The sequence below is a fragment of the Sceloporus occidentalis genome, unplaced genomic scaffold, assembly GCF_023333645.1.
Source record: "Sceloporus occidentalis isolate IW3139 unplaced genomic scaffold, rSceOcc1.0.p SCAF_3, whole genome shotgun sequence".
NCBI classification, from domain to species: Eukaryota; Metazoa; Chordata; class Lepidosauria; order Squamata; family Phrynosomatidae; genus Sceloporus; species Sceloporus occidentalis.
This window is the reverse complement of record NW_028316983.1, coordinates 162,276,312-162,297,891: the sequence shown is the minus strand read 5'-3', so window position 1 is coordinate 162,297,891 and position 21,580 is coordinate 162,276,312. Positions and strand designations below refer to the sequence as shown.

At 40.1% G+C, this 21,580-nt stretch overlaps 1 protein-coding gene across 3 annotated transcripts; it reads left to right on the top strand.

The window, feature by feature from the left end:
* Positions 1 to 458: 458 nt before the first annotated feature.
* On the top strand, positions 459 to 21,194 carry SSR1 (signal sequence receptor subunit 1). Of its 3 annotated transcripts, none has more exons than XM_089516691.1 (8): positions 459 to 697; positions 10,670 to 10,788; positions 12,804 to 12,891; positions 12,984 to 13,246; positions 14,845 to 14,921; positions 15,484 to 15,562; positions 17,538 to 17,631; positions 17,988 to 18,093. In XM_089516691.1, exons 1-8 carry the CDS (start codon positions 607 to 609, stop codon positions 18,047 to 18,049), a joined length of 873 nt encoding a protein of 290 aa, XP_089372817.1. In that variant the 5' UTR covers positions 459 to 606; the 3' UTR covers positions 18,050 to 18,093. The 3 variants fall into 3 exon arrangements, with proteins under 3 accessions (XP_089372817.1, XP_089372816.1, XP_089372818.1); XM_089516690.1 differs by lacking the exon at positions 17,988 to 18,093 and adding an exon at positions 20,125 to 21,194 and having other exon boundaries at positions 471 to 697; XM_089516692.1 differs by lacking the exons at positions 459 to 697; positions 17,988 to 18,093 and adding exons at positions 874 to 947; positions 20,125 to 21,194.
* The last annotated feature ends 386 nt before the right edge of the window (positions 21,195 to 21,580 follow it).

Below are 21,580 nucleotides of genomic sequence, written 5' to 3'. Positions count from 1 at the left end.
TAATCTTGAATGTATTCAGTTTACTCAAGAACTACATCTGCACTGCAGAAGTGACCCAGTCACACGCCTCTTTAATTGCCCTGCCTCAAGGCTATGGAATTCTGGGATTTGTAGTTTGTTGCGGACGGCACCAGAGGCTGCTAAACAGCTCCCCAAATTAAAATTCCCAGAATTCCATAGCACTGAGCCATGAGCGTTAAAAAAGCGGTAAGTGGACTAATTCTGCAGCGCGGCTGCAGCCAAGGGAAAATGGCCCACAGTGGAGCCGGTGCGCATGCGCACGGGCAACGTAAGAGCACAAATTACGTGTATGGAAGTGAAAGACAGTTATGTGGTTACTGCGCATGCGCAGCTGCTATTAAGCCGCGAGGGGGAAACACGGCGGAAGAGGAGTAACGGCGCCTCCTCACGTGACCCTCCCTTTCCCTCCTTCCAAGGGAAGCCACGTCCGCCTTTCGCTTGGAAAGAAGGGTGGGCGGGGTCGGAGCAGTGACGTCACGGCGAGGAAGGCGGGGCTTAGGGCCGGACGGGATCCTCTCGCCATTGCGTGGCGGCAAGGGAAAGAAGTACTCACTGTTGCTGAGGAGGGCGCCGGCTGCTACTACCATGAAGAGGTCTTTCTCCCAACTGCTGCTGGTGGCGCTGCTCGTTTTCCCGGCCGCCTTGCTTCTCGGCGGCGGCGGCCGAAGCGGCCCAGGTGAGGGGGGGGGAAGAGTTGCGAGGAGTGCGCATGCGCTGTGGGTCAGGGGCGCGTGCCTGCTGCCCGCGAGGGGCGGTTGGGAAGCGGCCGTTATTTGGGGGGGGGGGCAGGGAGGTCGTTATAATTTGAAACGGGGAGAGCTCCTGAGGGAGTTGCTCGCTTCCAAGGCGCAGGGAGGGAAGGAGGGAGGGGCTCCTGACTGTTGGGTTCCCTCCCTCCTGGCTCTGACGTGTCACTTCACACACATGTACGCACCCGTTGTACCCACCTGTGTTGTTGTGTGCCTTCATTAAAACAAACAGCTTCATTTATATACCGCTTTTCATACTGAACGCACAGTGTTTAAGCACTTTACAGCTGCAAGCTCATTAATTCATGGCCGCCTTCCCAAACAAGTCACTTTTGGGTGGTCCGCGCACTACGTTTTCCCCCTCCATCGCCCCAAAATAAAATGAAAATGAAGCAGCCCACTGGTGGTTCTCCTCTGTGAGTGAATCGGTGTTAAAATGGACCCGCTCCAGCCGGATGAAGGTCAGATGTTAAATCAGTCCTGATCTGCCTCCGGTTCACGCTCATGCCGGACTGATTTATCCCAGAAGACGCAGGGTTTAAAAATCAGCTTCAAAAAGATGCGGGTTAAATGGTTCTCTAGCGCATGGATCAGCTCCCTAAGCGATTCGGTTCAAGTGCAAACCAGGGTCATTTAAACTGGTTTGAACCGATTTGTGATCCGGTTTAAAAGATAGTGGGAATGAGTCCCTGGTGGCCCTAAGGAGTTTTCTTACAAGATTTCTTCAGAGGGGGTTTGCCATGGCCTTCCTCAAACGCTCAGGCCACTACGCCACGTTATGTACCTCCATTTATTTATACTGCGCTTGTTGTTGTTACTTGCGACCCTTTGGCTGAGCCATCTCCAAGCCCCCTTGCCCTCCACTGCTCTGGTCCTACAGATTAAGTCCAGCCATCTGGCATGTGCCCTTCCTCTCTTTCTACTTCTCCTAGTCTTTTCTAAAGAGCCCTGCCTTCTCATGATGCGGGCAAGATAGGACAGCCTCAGTTTGGTCATCTTGGCTTCCAAGGAGGGTTCAGGCTCAACCTAGGTCCTGTCCCCCCAAACGTACACATACACCTAGACAGCTTCTCCTTGTGGGGATACCTTAACACTAAGAGTTGATGCAGCATGGTATTGTGGTTTGAGCATTGGGCTAGGACTCTGGAAACCAGGGTTCAAACCCATAGAAAACCATTAAGGGAGCCTGGGTAAGACACAGTCTCTCAGCCTCGGAGGATGGCAGTGGCGAACCATCTCAGGTTGCCATGAGTTCAAAACAGCTTGGAGGCACACAGCCACAATAATGTCACAAAACCAAATGCTATACACTTGGAAGAATTAAAGGTTACAAAACTAGAGAGGTATTGCAAAATTGCGAGAGAAACCTTTATGCGTGGTTTGCAACTCTGCACTATTTGAACACCTTAAAATTGTAATTGTAAGAGAGTTTGTGACTGTGATTAAAGCCTTATTATAACATTTATTCTTCCATATAAATATACATACAGTACTCACCACAGGTAATATTTGCTGTTAAAGGGGGTGTACATTTGGGAGCGGGTGTGTGCCCTGCATATAAATAACCTTCTCTGAAATCCTTGCTCCTGGTTTTTGTCTCGAATGCTGTGTTGCCCAAGAGGTTGAGGCTGCTGAGATTACTGAACTTCCCTCCCACAGAAATCACAACACAGATACGCCTAACGTAGTACAGTCATGCTCAGCTTCATGATTTGACCCCGCTTGAAGGTTTGCTAAGATTCAGAGCAGACATCCCAAAATGAATCTTTGTTCTTTTAAAAAAAATAATCCCCAAAACCAGAAAACCACAAATGGTTAAAGATGCAAGCAGCAAACCGGCTAGTGTCTGATTTATGAAAAAAATCCTCTTATAAACTTCTTAGAGAGACAATATGTGGTGGTTTTTGTAGTGTTTGTCTTATTACAGTTAATTTGTCTTGGAGTCTCCATAAATGATTGGTTGGAGCCATTTTTTGCTGGATAAGGACATCAGTAGTTTTGCATTAATAGAAGTAAAAGTGGTGTAGAAACAGATATCAGACATTGTGTCCATCTGCATAATATGTCTAGTTTATAACTCTTACGCTCCCAGTACGTTTAAATGGGGGCTAGGAGTGTGTGAGGGCCTCTTCACTACTAATATTAGAACTGGACCTGATCACTCCTTAATGTTGAAGTGCCAGTTACATATGTTTCTGATTACCTGCAGTTGCTGTGAATTCAGTCTTCCATGCATACGCCTAATAAATGCAGTAGTAACACAGTGCTTCCCTGAGAAGGCTGACAAATTGATTGTGTCATATCTTACAAATTGCTGGGAATGTATTGGCCCCATTTGGAGTACTACAGAGTGGAGCAAGGGAGTGAATTTCATGATTTCATGGGGCCCAAGTCTAAACATGCAATCCATTTATGTTTCCTATACACCTTACACCTATAGCCTGGTGATAATTTTATACACAATGTTTTTAATAATTTCGTATATGAAACAAAGTTTGTGTACACTGAACAGTCAGAAAGCAAAACTGCCACTATCTCAGCCACCCATGTGGACAGTTTTGGATTTTAGGATATTTTGGAATAAGGGAGACTTAATCTGTACTGATTTCCACTCACAAACTGGTACCTTTAGATTTCACAGCCAACACCTTTCTACTGTGAGGTTAGTTCTGCTCAAACACCTGTTCATAATATTCTGGACACAATTTAAACACAAAAGCAGCAAAGGACTATTAAGTTTTGCAGCTGCACAGTTCTCTGTAAGATGCTGCATTCTCTCTTCTAAAAAAATCCAAATAGAAAGTACACTTTGCTCCTTGCTTATATCTTGTATAGGTAATAGCTGCTCTGTAGGAGTAAATAATTCTTATCTACTATTTTGGGAGGAATCATTTATTAATCTCCCATTGTTGCTGTTGTTGTTGTTGTTAACTGCCCTCAAGTCGACCTCGACTCATGCTGATCCTGTGGATGAGACTTCTCCAAGACCCCCTGTCTTCAACCTTTCTGCTTAGGTCCTGCAGACTCAGGCCCATTGCCTCTCTGATTGAGTCCATCCATCTGGCATGCAGTCTTCCTCTCTTTCTTCTGCCCACCACCTTCCCCAGCATTATTGTCTTTCCTAATGAGTAATTTCTTCTTATGATGTGGCCGAAGTGCAACAGTCTCAGTTTGGTCATTTTAGCTTCCAGGGAGAGTTCGGGCTTGATCTGTTCTAGAACCAATGTATTTGTCATCTTGACTGTCGACAATATCCTCAGCTGTCTTCTCCAGCACCACATCTCAAATGAGTTGATTTTCTCCCCCCCCCCCCCCCCCGCATTTTTCACTTTCATGCTTTCATATCCATGCATGCTGATGGGGACAATCCTCACTTTCGTATTCAGAATTATATCTTTGCATTTTAGAAGCTTGTCTTCTTCTTTGTTGACCGCTTTATTGAATCCAAAGTATGGGAACTCTTTGGAGACTATCACATGGGGAAAATCAGTGGATTAAAAGGGCATTTTGCCGGGAAAGTCGCACGATTACGGCAAAGATTTTCACACACATCGCGATCTAAGAGGATTTATCCCAGGGAGAAGCAGGAATGCTCCATCAACAAACCATTTGTGGGAGTTCCCAGTGAAATAAAAAGAAGACTAGGATTGGGAAGAGCAGCAATGAAAGAACTGGACAAGATCCTAAAATGCAAAGGTATAACTCTGAATACTAAAGTGAGGATTGTCCCCATCACCATGCATGGATAAAGGGAAGATACGTTGCCCACTCCAGCTTTACATTTATGTCCATTAATCTTCTTTTGTCCACTTATTGTCTGTTAATCCCATTTGAAGACAGCTTCCTTGATTCTATCTATTCCTTCGAAAATTTAATGTTGGTTTAATGGCATGAAGTATTAAGTTATATATACCATACTTAAAACCTAATTCTTATCAGATTATAAGCAGCGTACTTCAAAATGTCTTGATTTCTGGTGGATATATCATAGTTGTGGCTTTACACTTCCACATGTTCTTGGATGGGGTGACATTCAGATATATATGTTGTGTCTCTTAGATTTTGTGATCTACCAGCTGTTTGGGTAGCCTGTTCAGAACGTTTTTATGCTTATTATCCAAGTTGTACTTCTGTTTTCTTGTGTCTTGCTGTTTTTCTGTGTTAGAATATAGGCAAAGGTCTGATTGGATTTGTGGAAATATCATAGATACACAATCCTTACTTTATTGGGAGAGATTTATGGACACATTATATGAAAAGTCATTTCAGTCATGCATGTGCATTCTGGAGTGTGTGCCCCTTGTCTTTCAGTTGCTTTGGCTAACAGTATATTGTGTTGGAGAGTTGTACAGTTTCACAATTCCTCCTGTTATCCAAAAAAATATGATGTAGTTTCAGTCTATTTTACATTTACAGTAAATTATTTTCCACAATACTCATTCTAAAGGACTGAAGGGTAGCACTTCATTTAATTCTTGGGGCTGTGTCTGGCTGCCTAACAGATGTTGAATCCACTCCCTCCTCTCCAGTAGAATGCCACATCATCATGTCCTCTAAAATATAGAGTAACAAAGCTTGAAAATGTGCTGTTGCTTGGAAAAGTCTGAATGGCCTGCTGTGGTTAAAAACTTCCTTTATGTTTACTGTTTAGAAAAAAAATAATTGAGGAGCCTTCCATGAAGGTTTTGAAATTCTTAAAATAAAATGACTAAAGATATTTGGAAAATAAAGGAAAGACTTTGCAAGTCTTCTTCCATATAAGTTCATACTTGTATTCCAATATTGTAATCCACCATTTATTTTCAAAATATTTAATGACTATAAAGTGATAGGTCTATTCTAACAAATGCCTAAATGGACATTTAAATCGAACCAAGATGTTAGTCTTAAACTTTTAAGTCATTTGAGGAGTTACCAAAAAGCTACACACTTTTTTCAATAATAATAAAATAAAATAATGGGACTGGGTGAAATCTCCATTAGTGGATGAACATCTGTGGATGGCAAGCCCCATTGGCCTTAATGGTGGTACATGCATATGGCAGCACATGCATGCTCCCATTAAAAACCATGGGACTTGAGATTCCATGTTTTTTGGCAAGGAAGCTTCATAAGTATGTACTGTACCATTTTTGGCATGGTTTCAGCAACAGGCACACTTCACTGAGCTTATGCAAGTAGTGCACTTGCTGACCAAGTCTTTTTATACAAGGTGCAATGAAACAGGTATCCTAGCAGATGAGAGACATTCTCATTGCCAAGATTTCTGTATTCAGGCTCTTCTCCCACAGGCCCAGCATCTGGCTTAGACTATGAACAGACTAGCCTGGCTACCAGGTTCCTAGTAGGTTCTTCCATGGGCTCTTGCAGAGCCATCAACTTTGATGTGGCGTCCTGAAGGTGTCTCTGATAATAATATAAAGCGAGCATATTTACCAGGAAAAAGAATTAAAATTTTAAGATTTTAAAAAGCTTAAAATTTCTGAATCTTATAAAGCATTGCTTTTTCATGGGCCTGTGTTTATCTGTTGTAAATTTCCAGGAAAGAAAGAAACAGTTATACAGTGGGCCCTTGGTATTATTGGGGTTTAGTTCCAGAACTCCTTGTAGATACTAAATTCTATGGATACTGAAGTCCCATTAGATACAATGGCATAGCAGAATGGTGTCCCTTATATAAAATGGCAAAACCAAGGTTTCCTTTTTGGAAAGTATTTCGAAAATAGTTTCAAGCTGTGGATGGTTGAATCCATGGATAAAGAATTCACAGATATTTCCACACCTGGATCTCCTCGGAATGACATCAAAGGAGAGAATGGGAACTTATGTAGCCACCACTACCAACTCTGTGTTGAGTCCCTTCTGGGAGAAAGGCGGCATACAAATGAAATAAATAAACTCCTGTCTGTCACTGAAAAAAAAAGGAAAAGAGCATGCTTGTGGCAAGTCACAGTGTTCAACACCTTGAGATCTTGATGGACATGGTCAAAGGAAAGCTCACCCTTTACCAGTGTTCTCTCTCAGTTCAGTAGCTCTTTCCTGGGAAATGGGCTCCTCTCACACATTAATTGACTTGATTTGCTTGACATCCATGCTGTACAGCATTTAAAAGATTTTAGGGAGCACTTAAAAGATGCTGCGGTCCTGTTAGTTTTAGTGGCATTATTTGGTTGGTTTTAAATAGCATTATTCAAACCCTCCCTTCAGCCACCATCTTGAAGGGAGAGAGAGGGGCAGGCGAGCTCCAGCTGCCTTGCCTGGAAGAAGACTAGCCCTCCCTTCAGCCACCATCTTGAAGGGGAGAGAGGCAGGCGAGCTCCACCAGGCCTGCCTGGAAGAAGCAGAGCCCTCCCTCCGGTCCATCTGCCTTGGTCCAGGCCTCAGAGGGAGAGAAGAATGCTGGACCTGATCCCCTCCCCCCTCACCATTCCCTTCTCCTTTTGTGTCGTGTCTTTTAGATTGTAAGCTTGCGGGCAGGGAACTGTCTGGTTAAAAAAATAATAAATGTAAGCCGCCCTGAGAGCCATTAGGGCTGAAAGGCGGGATATAAATACCTAAATAAATAAATAATTGTGATTGGTACCTGCTAGTGTTTTATGGTTATGTATTTGTTGAATTATAACTGTATTATCATTTTTATCATACTAAAAGCTGCCTAATAGGATTATTTATAGATAGTTTAAATAATTTGTATTATACCTGGCTTAATAGTAGTGGTTAGGTAAAGGTAAGGTAATAGTGTTCCCCATTGAAAGGTTGTCGGTCCAACCATAGGGGGCAGTGCTCATCTTTGTTACTAAGCCGAAGACCCAGCGTTGTCAGAGACTACTCTGTGATCATGTGCACAGAATGTTGTTTACCTTCCCACTGGAGTGGTATCTGTTTATCTACTTGCATTTGCATGCTTTTGAACTGCTAGGTTGGCAGAAGCTGGGACTAGTGATGGGAGCTCACCCCATCATGCAGCACCCGGGCCTCGAACTGCCGACCTGCCAATCTTGCAATCAACAGAGCCAGCTTCAACTTATAGCGACCCTATGAATGAGAGATCTCCAAATCCTATTATCAACAGCCCTACTCAGGTCTTGCAGACTCAGGACTATCACTTCGTTGATTGAGTCTATCCCTATGAAATACAGTTTTCCTCTTTTCTTACTGTCTTCTACCTTACCAAGTGTTATTTCCTTTTTTCTAGTGAATAACGTATTCTCATAATGTGGTCAAAGTACAACAGTCTCAGTTTACAAAAGGATCTTGTAGCACCTTTGAGACTAACTGAAAGAGAGAACTTGGCAGTATGAGCTTTTGTAGACTTGAACTTACTTCCTCAGTTTAGTCATCTTGACTTCTAGAGAGAGTTCAGGTTTGATTTGCTATTGCAACCATTTATTTGTCTTTTCATCATTAGAACTCTTCTCTAGCACCATATTTCAGATGAATTCATTTTCTTCCTGTATGTTTTTCTCACTGTCCAACTTTCACAACCATTCATAGAAATGGGAACTAAAATGGCATGGACAATCTCAACCTTAGTATTCAGTGAGCTATCTCTAAACTCCAGTATCTTGTCTAGTTCCTTAGCTGCCCTTTCAGGTCCTAGATGTCTTCTGATTTCTAGAGTGTGGTCTCCATTCTGATCACTTTATATGTGGTAAGTCTTGGTTGTAGAATTGGGGACACCAGGTTATAGAAAGGCGACACCAGGGACTGCAATAACAGCAGGATCATTGCATTAACTTCCCATGAAAGTAAAGTGGGGCATTGCATGGGAAGTTAATGCAATGATCCTGCTGTTACTGCAGTCCTGGTGTCCCCTTTCTCTGAGATTGGAATGTATATTGAACATTTGCAATTGGTGGAACATTCTTTTGTTTTCTATATTTGTTCACAGATTTTAACTAGAACTCGAGTAGATTATAGGGCCAAACAGGCTGGCCGTAAAAGCCAGCTTCCTGGCAGCATGCTGTTTTGATGCAGCACATCCCGAAGCCACTTGGAAGCTGTTCAGACAGGAGTGGCTTCAAGCTGCTCTGGGGACATGGTGTTTTGATGCCATACATCTCCAGAGCAGCTTGAAGCTGCCCTGGGGTTGCAGCGGGGCTGCCTATGGCAACTTTTTACTGACCCAAATAGGAGTGAATCTTTTCCACTCCTGATTAGGGCCATGGCATGTGGTTGCTACCTTGCCAAAACAAGCAGTGTTGGAGTGGCCCCAATCCACCTTTTTGGGGCGGTCTGTTTCACCCCTATGGCTCTACAGACTGAAGCAGCGGTACAGTGCACCCGCGTTATACGTGGCTTACACAGCTTCTAGCATATGCTGGAAGCCTGCACTGGAAGAAGCCTCGGTGTGCCAGGAAGAGGTAATGTGTGTCACACCGCAGGCACAAGCCCCATTACTTCTAATGGAGCTTGACTTTACAAGTTTTTTCCCTTATGTGGGGGTGGGGGGAGTCCAGAATGGATTCCTGTGCAAGGGAATGGTGCACTGTATTGGTATGTCATCTGTTCCTGGTGATCAGTTTCTCCCAAGTGTAGCTTCCATTTCACTTTCTAAAATTGTAGGTACAGTACATCTTTAAATTATTCTTCCTTCAGCGACTCTATCATCCTTTGATGTCATTTATATAATTCTTCTGTATATTGTTTCCATCATCTTTTTATTTCTACTTGGTCATGTAATGTTTTCCTCTCTGCTAGTCATAGAGCATTCCCATTCTGGGTTTAAACTTCCTTTTGGTTTCTCTGATCTTTTAGAAGAGATATTTTGTTCTTCCTTGTAGCTATCTTCTATTTGATTATTGATTATCATAGTAGTTTTCCTTGTTCCTCCACACAAATCATTGAATGATGGCAGAGATCTGACTCTTATTACTGTCACTTTTCACTTTTGCTTCTCATCTTTCCTTAACTGCTTGAAGAGTTTTAACTGTCATCCATTGAAGCTTTCCTTTCTTTTTGGCTCTTGGCATTTCTTCCTGACAATGTCCCTGGTTTCAGTCCACTTCTTTTGGCTTCTGGTCAGTTAGGCCAAATATTGCATAGCTATTTTTTACATGATCTTTAAATTTTATGGAGATGTTCTTTGGGTTGTATTTTGCCATGATGTTAGCGTTTTTCTTTAGCTTTAATTTTGATACTAGCAGTTCATGATCTGCGCCACAATCTGCTCCTGCTTCTGTTTTTGCAAATACAATGCAGCTTCTCCATCTTCTGTTTCTAGTTTGATTTCTATTTGATTGTTAGTGGCCATCAGGTGATATCTATATATACAGTCAGTCATATGTAGACAAGTAAATAACTGCTCTGTGAACATTAGAATAAGCATAAGTGTATCCCTGAATGCTGGGTAAAATAAGTTTTTTTCTTTTTCATATTTGTTTTAAAGTTTGTTTCCCTAACATTGGCAAGTATCCCATTGATAAATCCCATTACAGTATATTGGTTGTGTGGCATGTTCATGTCTGTCTAAAAATCAAGGATAGACAATTGCATTGGGTTTGAGGGTCAGTTCTCTGTCCTGACACCCTTCAAAATTGCCACAAAAAAAAAAAAAAATGAACACACAGAGAGAAGTGGCCAAAAGTCAAAACCTGGTGTTCTTAAAATGTTAAGCAGTACAGGAGCTTCTTTAACCCATCTGAAAGGTCAACAATTCACCTTTTCTTTTCAGCTAGAAAAGTGTGGTCCTGAGAGTTTGAAGGGATCAGAGGCTTATTTAAAACAAAAGATTTGGGGGGTTGCTGGCTGCTCCAGGGCCACACTTTGCCTAATGCTGATCTAAATAAATTTGTGTGGAGGTGAAACTTTTGTAAGCAAAGTTCAAATTAAGATGACCATTGCTAGTGTCATTTCATCAAAGAAATTTTAAAAATTATTTTTCAAATATTTGTTTCTAGGTTCTGGCTTGCTTGTGGCTGCTCAAGATGCTACAGAAGATGAGGAAGCAATGGAAGATACAGTAGTTGAAGATGAAGATGATGAAGCTGAAGTTGAAGAGGATGAACCCACGGAATTGGTACTTTTGCAAGGAGTTTTTTTTTCTGTTCCAAAAATGAATAGTCTTCAACTTCATTATCTTTGGAGTAGCTAGCTTTTATGAAGAGTAAGAATGCAAGGACAAATTTTAGAAATGTTCTCACTGAATGAGATTCTAAGGGGTTTTGCCCATTTCCCCATATTGCACACTTCACAGCTATTTTCCATTTCAGAAAAGTTTTGCAATTAAAAGAAATTAGCAAAAAAACAATGTATTTGCAATATGAGAGTATTATTTACATCCTGAACCAGGAGTATACAAAATTGTCATAGAGGGCTCTAGAGTTTTGAGTTGACCTGGTTGAAAATTGGACATAACCTAGGTAGACCTTACTAGTAGAAACAAACAAGGAGCAGCACTGCCAGCTAACAAAATACATGAAGTGGGACACTTTGTTGAAGGAAGATCCTTGTTTGTGGGGCAAAGAATTACACTTTGGAAATCTGGGGTTTTGATCATTTTTTCATAAGGTTCCAAGCCTGAGACCACCATGACATGTCTTTCTCCTCTAGTGTGTAATCCTCCAGTATGTCAAGTAGATTTATCCTTAGAAGGCCATGTGGTTCATAATGTTTATGGTGACTACAAGGTGCTATACTATTACAATCTGATAGGCTTCAAAAACCATGAAATGCAGTTTTAAAAGCACTAGTGTTACAACAGAATTTACTGTAGTGGTATTGTACATAATCAAACTTAGCCCTTAGATGACTTGACAGTCATAACATGGCAAAACAACATATCTGCTTTCTGTCCATTTGACCTGCCTAAAATTCAGCTAGCTGGGTTTTGTTTGTTTGTTTTTTGGTACCTTGGTGCAAAATCACAACACTATTTTTTTATCTCAATATTCATTTGCTTAACCATTATGTAGGACATTTACGGGAAAAGAGTAGCCTCTGGACCACATGTGGTCTCCCAGATTAAAAAAATGTATGCCCCCAGACAGCTTCGGTGGGGCAGCTTTGACACATTCCTTCCCTTGCCCCACAGCCATTTTATCCAGGAGAGGCCCTTTTTCAAATAAGACGTTATCCAGAAGTTTTAAAAAGCCCTCTCCTGGGCCTAAAGCAGCCTACAGAGGGCCGGAAATGTGGCAGAATGCCACCACAGCCCATAGTGTGTGAGAGATGGGAGAAAAATCCTGATTTGTTTATGTAGGTGGCTGTGGGCAGAGTGGCCATCCAAGGTTCCTTGGGGGATCAATGTAACCATAAACAGTTGCCCAATCAGTTATAAGACTATGTCTTGATCTTTTTTATTATATGTACTTGATAGTATCATTATTAGGTTTTTTATATCTCTCTTTTTTTAGCTTAAGGTAGCATGTTGCTTTACCTAATTTATTTCTTTGAACTTCCTTAACCCTTTCCCAAAGCACATGGGAGGATATTTATTATATTCCTGCCACCTTGAAACAGGGAAGTGCCAGAAAGGGCTTGTCAGTTATAGTGTTATGCATTCTTTGCATTAATGATAACTTTCCTTTTTCCTATACTCCTATACTTAAGATTTAAATGTAATTCCGGTAGCATTAAAAAACTTCAGGTGTGTTTTCAACCCTGTTGGAGCGTTGTTCTGAAACAAATTTTAACTGTTAAGTATGGGATGAAGTGATTGTACATTGTGTGTATATGAAATACAGTATTTGAAAAATCTTGGTCTTAAGTTGTTCCATAAAAGTGTGATTGCTATTTATTAGGATCTAGAAATATATTTTTCCTGGCTAATAGCTTTGACCCAGGGATGTGCTGTTAGAATTTTACTTTTCTATATCTACCTTAAGCCTGATGGCAAACTTCCTAAGGATTGAAGAAGGATCCACACGCGGCACTGTGGTAGGATGCTGCTATGCAGTCTCTTAAGAAATCCAGTGCATGTTGGATCTGGAAATTCATTGAAGGGGGAAATTGCAATAGCAGCCTTATAGTGTCTGGACATTCATTGGTTCACTATTCATCGTGGACTTTTCAAAAACATTTATCTTGTATTAGACAGAAGAGAAAGAGGAAGAAGACCTATCTGGAGAACCTAAAGCCTCACCTAATGCAGATACAACCATCTTGTTTGTGAAAGGAGAAGGTAAAGAAGGCTGCATTCTATGTCTGGCCAACAGTTACTCATTTTAATGCAGAATTGCATCTTAACCTTTTCCCCTAATCTTTTCTCACCAGATTTCCCAGCAAACAACATTGTGAAGTTTTTAGTAGGCTTTACTAACAAGGGGACAGAAGACTTCATTATAGAGTCTCTAGATGCTTCATTCCGGTACCCTCAAGATTACCAATTCTTCATTCAGAATTTCACAGCTCTTCCTCTGAACACAGTTGTTCCACCACAGAGACAAGCCACATTTGAATACTCCTTCATTCCTGCGGAGCCTATGGGTGGTCGTCCATTTGGACTTGTTATCAATCTGAATTACAAAGATCAAAATGTGAGTAGCAGTTTGGGATTTTATTAGCACTAAACAAACAGGTTATTTCTTGTTTTTGGTACTAGTCATATATACATAAGCAAATAAGAGGTACTATTCTTCCTGAAACATTCAAGCATCCTCTTTTGTTGAAGGATTCTTTCGCTACATTACCTATATTGCAGCTTCTAAACTATGCTGCCCTGAGATTCAGTGAGAAGATACTACTATTACCATTGTTGAAGAAAATTCAGTCCATTTAGTTTCTGTACCTTGAACTGGGAGAAGGAGGTTGTCATCTTGATCTTCATTCCCACTATCTTTTAATCTGGATCGTGATCCGGGTTAAACAGGCATGGTTCCCACTGAATCCGATTTCAGAAATCAATTCAGAAAGGGGGACCATGCTTTTTGTCCATTTGACCCGCATCAAAAAGACACTGGTGAAATGGGGTGTTTTGAGGGCTTAATCGATTTATTTAGAAATAAACTGATTCAGCCCAAGTGGGAACCAGGCAGATTCAAATCTGTCCTGGTTCCCACTGGCAGCCCGACCTGGGGGCGGGGGGGGGGGCAGCTGACATGGTGTGGCCTCTCCTGGCCCCAGTGGCCCCAGCCCAGCCTCCCTGGCTTCTCTGGCCGTGGAAAATTTTTTAAAAGGCCTCAGGGAAGCTGGTCAGTGGCCAAAGAAGCCAGTAAGGAGGCTGGGCCAGGAATGTCGGGTCCAGGAGAGGCCAGTGACAGGACAGGCCATCAAGCTGCCCCCCTGCCACTGGCCAGTTCCTGAACTGATTTCTGAAACGGTGCAAACATAATGGGAACCACATTTTTTCTGAACTGATTTCAGGAATCAGTTCAGGAATCAGATTTTCAGGTAAGTGGGAACAAGGCCCAGGCATTTGCCTTGGGCAGGTCCTGGGGCAAATTACTGTACCCTCATCCAGGTCCATTTTAATTCTGGAATGCTTTGGTAACTAGTCTACAAGTTATACTATAGTGAACATTCCAAGACAAATTTGTGACAAGTGACTTTGGAATGAGACATAGGCTGTGAGTTATGTCTCTTATAATTTTTTTAATTTAGTCTTGTAGTCAAAAGTGTATATTGCCTATAAGAAGCAATTCATTTTAAAATCTTGTTTTGCCCGTTGACTCTTTCCTTAATATTATCAATTTGTTGTTCTTTTGATTATCAATACTTATCAATTATAAATATCAATTATCAATACTTTTTTTTAATCACCCGTGACCCAAGACACATTTTTGTTTGTTTTAGAGTTAGTACTTTTTTAAAAATCTGAATAGCTTCTCTTTGGTGGGAAAAAACAAGATAGTCACAGACACATTTTTTTCCCTTAATCAGTATTCATGATGGGTTTATATCATGGCTACAAGAAAAGCTCTTTTTCTGAGTAGATCCTGCTTTTCCATTTAGTGTGTTCCCAATTCTTAGTAAAATTTTGAAATGTGTGGAAATTGTAAACAACAATGAAGAAAAACTGGAAGCAAGTGCAGGGAATATAGTTTATCCCTGGAGGTGTACAGTGATATTAGTCTATGTGCTGGGACTTTCCTGATATCTTTGTCAGGCATTAATGGTGATGCATATTTTATTTTAGGGGAACTTCTTCCAAGATGCTGTCTTCAATCAGACTGTTACAATTATTGAAAAAGAAGATGGATTAGATGGTGAAACGTAAGACTTAGTAATAAAATACCCTGTTTGTTGATTTTAGAATAGTACCTCAGTACCATCAAAAAGAAAGGATGGGAGGTTTAGAGGGATTTTTGTTTGTATTTTGGCATGCTGTTCCAATGGCCATAGTTTTCAAGAAGAATGTGGGTTTTGCAACAATTGCGATTGTTCTTGGTTTTCATTGTTACCAAATGTGCAAGAGGGAGAGAGGAGAATCTTGCTTTTAGCACAGGAGATCAGTTGGAGAGCCACTGTGCAGTAGGGTTTTCTGCAAACTTTTTGATTATTTCTGTGAACACCAGTCTAGATAAGCATAGGGCTATCTCATTAAATTTATCTGGATCGAGCTGGTGTCCCTTGATACACCTTTTCTTGGATCTGCATAATCTGGATCCTTTTGAGAACTTTTAACAGTACTCTACAAAATAAACAAGTTTATAGGACCTGGTGTTAGTTAATTTACTGGTTTGTTTAAGTTGATTAGGGAATACAGGGATGCTTTTTGTAGTTCTTGCCTGTTAAAAAAAGGAACTTACTAAGTGTTCTCTTCCTCACATGTAAGCATCTTTATGTATGTATTCCTTGCTGGACTTGGTCTTCTTGTCATCATCGGTTTACATCAGCTGTTAGAATCTAGGAAGGTAAGTAATGGCTTCTGTGTATCCCATTCATGATTATAGGATGTTATCAGTATTATTTCTGGTTATTGTTTCAAACACTGGGTTTGTCCACTTACATAGATAGGTACATAACTGGAAAACTTGTGTATATTGCTCTAAGCTCCTTGGGAAAGGTCATGTTACCATACATACAATGTTTTGTTATTCTTGATAGAAGCCAGTTTACCCTAAAATAAAATGGTCATGCAGCATAAATGTAATTACAGGCATGCTTCAGTTAAGAAACTTCTGACAAAGAAGCTTCATTTTACAAAGTGTTTTTATGCCTTCCCACACTCCCTTTCCCTCATCGTCTGTTCAGGTTGAAGTTTTTTTAGCAGCATCAGCATTGAGAAAGTGGTGAAAGAGGGCTGGAGAAACAAGCTTTTGGTAGTTTTTAGTGTGTCTGCGGTAAGCAATACAATAAATCTTGAGCTGGGAAAGCATGTTATTCTACTGTAGCTGGTGTTACTGTGGCTATGTGTGCTTTCCTACAATAGGCAAAGTAAATAGCAGCCAGCCCCAGTTTCCCTTGCTTAGTAGTGTGAATAGCAAAATAGAGACAAAAGGGAGAGCAGATTAGCCTGCCTCACCTATAGCCATATGTTAGAATAAAATTGATCGGGATATTTGGTCAACAAAATGAAAATCATAAGAAAAGTGGAGGCTAGTAAAAGAAGAATTCATCCTTGAAGACGCCTAGTGTCCAGAAGTTACAAACTGTTTTTGTTTACTTAAGCAAGACTTAACTTCTTGTTTCATTCCACGTGTACAGAAGGTTAGTTTAGAATAAAATACTTGCTGAAACAGATTGAACATGTAGGAACATCTCCCTATTCTTTCCATGTTATTTTTGCCTCTATACTGAATTTTCTGTTAAAGAAGAAACACTCAGGAACACAACTAGAATAATTTTTCGAAACAGTGGACCAATTCCTGTTTATTTCAGTGACCATCCTCATATGGTGGTATTCTTGGCAACTAAACACAACTTATTGAACCACATCTGCACACATTTTCTTAACCAAATGGAAAATGGAGCCCTGTTGGCGCAGTGGTTAAATACCAGTACTGCAGCCACTCACAGGCACAAGGCTGTGAGTTAGATCCTACAGGACTCCAGGGTCCACTCAGCCTTGCATCCTTTCGTAGGTCGGTAAAATGAGTACCCAACTTGTTGGGAGCAATTAGCTTACACGTTGTAAACCATTTAGAGAGTGCTAGTTCACTGATAAATGGTGTAGAAATGTACTTACTATTGCTGTAAAACTGTGAAATGCGATCAAATGTTATAGACAATCTAAGCATATGGATTGCCATGAGCAACCTGGACATACAATCCCAAGCCTCTGCAAGAACGTTCCATCCCTTTCCCAGCATAAAGAGAATGGGAAAGAAAGAGAGAGAGAGAAAGAAAGAAAGAAAGTGGCACACAGACAGAAAAGGTGTGAACTTTCCTACTTTTAGTTCTGCTGTCCAGCTGGTGGTGGTATGTGTGGTATTTGTAGATCCCAGGTTTTACATGAACCTTTACCTGATCCTTCCATTGTGACAGACATTCAAATTTGGCTTAATTTTACCCAATACTGTATTTGTCACCCTTAGGATAAGAGAGTAGATATATGACATCAAGAAGAGCTTTATAGAAAAGAAAAGAAAAAACCCACCCTTTTCTTACAGCGATGAGGTGTATTTTATGTTACCATAAAAGAAAGGGAGATTTTTGTTATATTATTTGGAATTGGAAAATGCATTCAATTGAGTAGATGATATGAAACTTCATCCAAGTAATACAGCCCTATGATCATAGTCGGTTAATGTTTTTAGCATCTAATGAGCATAACATCAGTTTTTTATATCTTGGAATTACTTTGTAATTTAATAAGTCTTGACATGAAACCTTGTATTGAGAAGAAAATATGATCTATTTTGCTTATTGTGTTTCTAATACCTTCAGAGAAAAAGACCAACTCAGAAAGTAGAGATGGGGACATCCAGTCAGAATGATGTTGACATGAGTTGGATTCCTCAAGAAACTTTAAATCAAATTAGTAAGTATCAAAACTGGTATTTCCAGCAGGGAATTTCTTATAGATGCTGAACTGATTTAGAAAAGGGAACATGGTAATGGATCATCTGAATTTGTTTTCTAATGGTTTGGGCTCTCTATCTGTGGATTTATTAACTGGTTTTTTTAAAGACATAACTAATTTTATGATTAGAATAATGCTGGGTACTTGGCTTTTGTTGGGTTGGACTTGCAGGAGCTATGGAAGTCTAAATTTTGCTGGCTTCAATCTGACTTGAACATAAGTCCAAATATGTCATATGCTAGATCTTTTAAATGCTTATGGACTTTTCTAACATCTTTGCTGTCTCTTCTGTTTTGTTTTTCCTGTGGCTTCAGTGCAAAGTAGAAGAGGTGAGACAAATTCTATTGGGCTGAAGTTTTTAAAATATGTACACTAATTAGGTGGTTCTACATTGAACACATTCTTGTTTGGTGATTGGTGTACTTTAGATAACTGCATGTGATGGTAAAATAGCATAAGGCCTTTGAAAATCTCATTCATATTTCTGTGATGTGAGAAGCCATGCTTTAACCGCATTTGATAGGTTAGCTGTTAAATATCTTAGGTAGTGTCAATATTCAAACAAAATTATTCTGTTGACAGTGTTTAATTGCTGGAAAATTATTGATTGATTGGATATGTCTACAGCAATCCATTTGAGTTAACTGAGTGTGCTTAATTGCATGATGAAAGGGCAGAAGTATTATGTGCTTGCCATTTTCTGATATATTCATTCTCTGTTAGAAGGATACATTCGACATGCACTAACTCCTGGTCAGGCCAGATGTGGCTCATGTAGTGTTAAAGTGTGGCTTCTCTTTAGAGACCTCTAGGACTGATACTGCAGGGGGGCATGTAGAAATCAGTAGGATGAAGGAAAGAAGTGGGCTACCTGTTGACAAGCCCAAGTATGATCAATGAAGGGATGTGATGTAATGTAAAAGAAAACGTAACATGTTTTTTGGCAATACTAAAATTATGACTAGAAATTTAGAATTCATGCTGCAAGATATGAACAGTCTGGTCTCTAGACAACGTGACTAAAAGCAGTTGGGCAAAGCTTGAAAAACATGAATCTAAGGAAATAATGGATTGTCAGGACAAGAAGGTAATAGAAGGGACATGTGGAAAACACAGAACATAAAAATAGGAGAGGCTGTGCAGAATGGCATGAAAGCAAAAGAGAGGCAAAGTAGGTTTGAAGGGTTATTGACTAGAGAGCTGACGGAAGGAATAGCTTGCTAGGGCAAGACTGAACAAGAGAGCTCTGTTAATAGGATTGTTCCATTGTTGTTACACTATTGTAGTACTGTTTTTTAAGACGTATCACAGCATTATTAACTGACAATACTAAGGGGGGGGGGGTAACCAAATCCAGCCCACTCCTGAAACTGAGGGGAATTGAATTATATACACTAACTTTAACTAACCAGCCAGTTACTTATATTTGGGTTTCTAAGAGTTGTCCTAACTGAAATTGTTCTTTCTTGTTGTTTGCCATTAAGTCAGCTTTGACTTACGGCAACCCTGTAAACAAAAGACTTCCAAGACTCCTGGTGACCAGTACCCATGTCCAGTTCTTGTGGACTCAGAGATATGGTTGCTTAGTTGATTCAGTCTAAATGTGGTTTTCCTCTTTTCTTACCGCCTTCAACTTTTACTGAGCATCATGAATTAAAACATGTACAGTTGTCCCTCCATATTCACTAGGGTTAGGGGAACAAGACCCCCATGAATATGGAAAAACCGCAAATAACAAAAACACTGTTTTTACCTGAGAGGACACCTCTCTAGTAATCTCTAGGTCCTCCAGTGCACCTCTGTGGTCAATGTCCAACATACACTGACCATAGAATGGCACTGGAGTAGCTACAAATGGTCTTTCAGTGCAACTTTTATTTAAAGTTGACCACAGAGTTGCACTGGAGGACCTAGAGATTCCTAGAGAGAACATATTAATGAAATCCGTGAATAATCAAATCCGCAAATATCAAATCCGCAAATATGGAGGGATGACTGTATTGAACATCATTTTAATATCAAGTGGTATTTTGAAGATTAACACATTTACTTGACTATAAAATATATGTATAGTTCTATCTTTTTGGAATATATTAACTTTATAATTGAATTAAACCTTAAGCTGATAAGTGTAAAAGTTATTTTTAGATCTAGCTGTTCTGCAAGGTGAAAATGGAATGTATTTCCTTCATCCTTAGAACTCAAGCCATTGCACTCTTATTTAGATTTAGGAACTGAAACGAAGTGTACCATGGCAGAGCTACAACTGAATGGTTTGCTCTCCTTCTGTTTTAGGAATAAATAGGAGATTGGCTACCAGTTGCATGTTGCTAACCTGAGAAAGCATATACAATGCTTTCGGGTCTGCCTCTTGCATGATGAGACTGTTTTCTCTTCCCCATTCCCCAGTTTCAAGTGAACTAAATAACGTTTTTTTCCCTTCCCCTTCAGACAAAGCTTCACCAAGACGATTACCACGCAAACGGTCACAGAAGAGATCAGTGGGATCTGACGAGTAAATGTTGTTATTACAGTCAGCCTTTACTAACCCAGCCATTCAACCCCTCCCTCTTGTTTTTGCTTGAAATGGGAGTTGTGCTGAGAAGCCATATTGACTGAGGAGAATACTATGAAACATTTGGACTAAGCATTTAGTTGTGTTCAGAGAACATTACTAAACATGCACTTCTCGTTCCTTTTAAAGAAAATTAAGAATCATTGTGCTATCTGAAATGTGCCTTTAGATTCTCTTCATAATGCTGATTTGTCATCTGCACACCTTTGTTTCCAACTTCAATTGTGTCATTTCTTTCCCTCTTCTGATCGTGTATCCTGTCATGTAAGGTCCTTATGCATTTTCTAATCTATTACCCAGTGTCATTGATCTCATTCTTTGCTACATGTATGCAACTACTTTTAGTCCGCATGTTAAATCTCTCATAAAGCACTGAGTTGAAATTTTTTTTGTGTAGCTAGTATTCTAAAGGCACAAGCAGGTGTAACTGCTTTTAGCAGTATTTTTTTTTTTAATGGCTGCTGCTGTTTGACAAAGCGCACACAGTTTGAAATCCCAAATATTCTTGCATATGTGTCAAATAAGGGATTTCTACAGCAGCTACATATGTGAAAAATGGATTGTGTGCTTAATTTTGCATTTACTACCACCCCTTTTTTGATTACAGGGTAGCTACATCTGTAATTAATTGCTGGTATTTATTCAGCAGGTTTCATGATTGTACCCCTATGAATACAGTTTGAATGCTAGCTCAAATATTTACAGATTGGGCTTCAAAAATAAATTTTTACAGGTTCTCCCACCATTTGGAAACCCAATCATGGATAGAAGAATGCATTGAATTTCTTAGCTAAAGCTGGATACAAGGTTTGACTTTGGTTAAATCATCTGAGTAGCAGCATACAAACTCAACAGTTAGGTTGTGTTCTTTTGTTCCCATATTTGATTGTATACAAAATACGTTCTAAAATTACAGTAAAAACATAAACTTAAGTTTTATTTTTGAGTTTTGTGGTGCCTCTTTCCTTTTTGAAATTCATGAGATTATTGCTGTCTATTTAGAGTTGTTTCTAGAGAAGGAGTCCATCTCCATATGTCTCTCTGAAGGAAATCACACCTGAGAATTTAATCAATTATTAACCTCTGGCTGGGCTGACTTGTTGAGAATCAGAAAGTGCACTGATTTCATAATTGAAAAGATTTAATACTGATGTTTTGGCTTTATACGAGTTGTTATAATGTACATAATGTTCTGGCATAAATGCAGCATGTGAAAATATAAGGTAAGACTGGAAACAGAGATATAGAAATCTTCAAAGGCTTCTTTCATTGGCCTCAAACAGACTGGCCAAAAGGAACACCATCAGGCCACATTGGGGCGTGGCATTTTTA

Coding starts and splice junctions, on each gene's coding strand:
- SSR1 (XM_089516690.1), top strand. CDS start 607: ATGAAGAGGTCTTTCTCCCAACTGCTGCTGGTGGCGCTGCTCGTTTTC. Junction 12,892..12,983: donor CTTGTTTGTGAAAGGAGAAG/GTAAAGAAGGCT, acceptor TTTTCTCACCAG/ATTTCCCAGCAAACAACATT. Junction 14,922..15,483: donor GATGGATTAGATGGTGAAAC/GTAAGACTTAGT, acceptor CTCACATGTAAG/CATCTTTATGTATGTATTCC.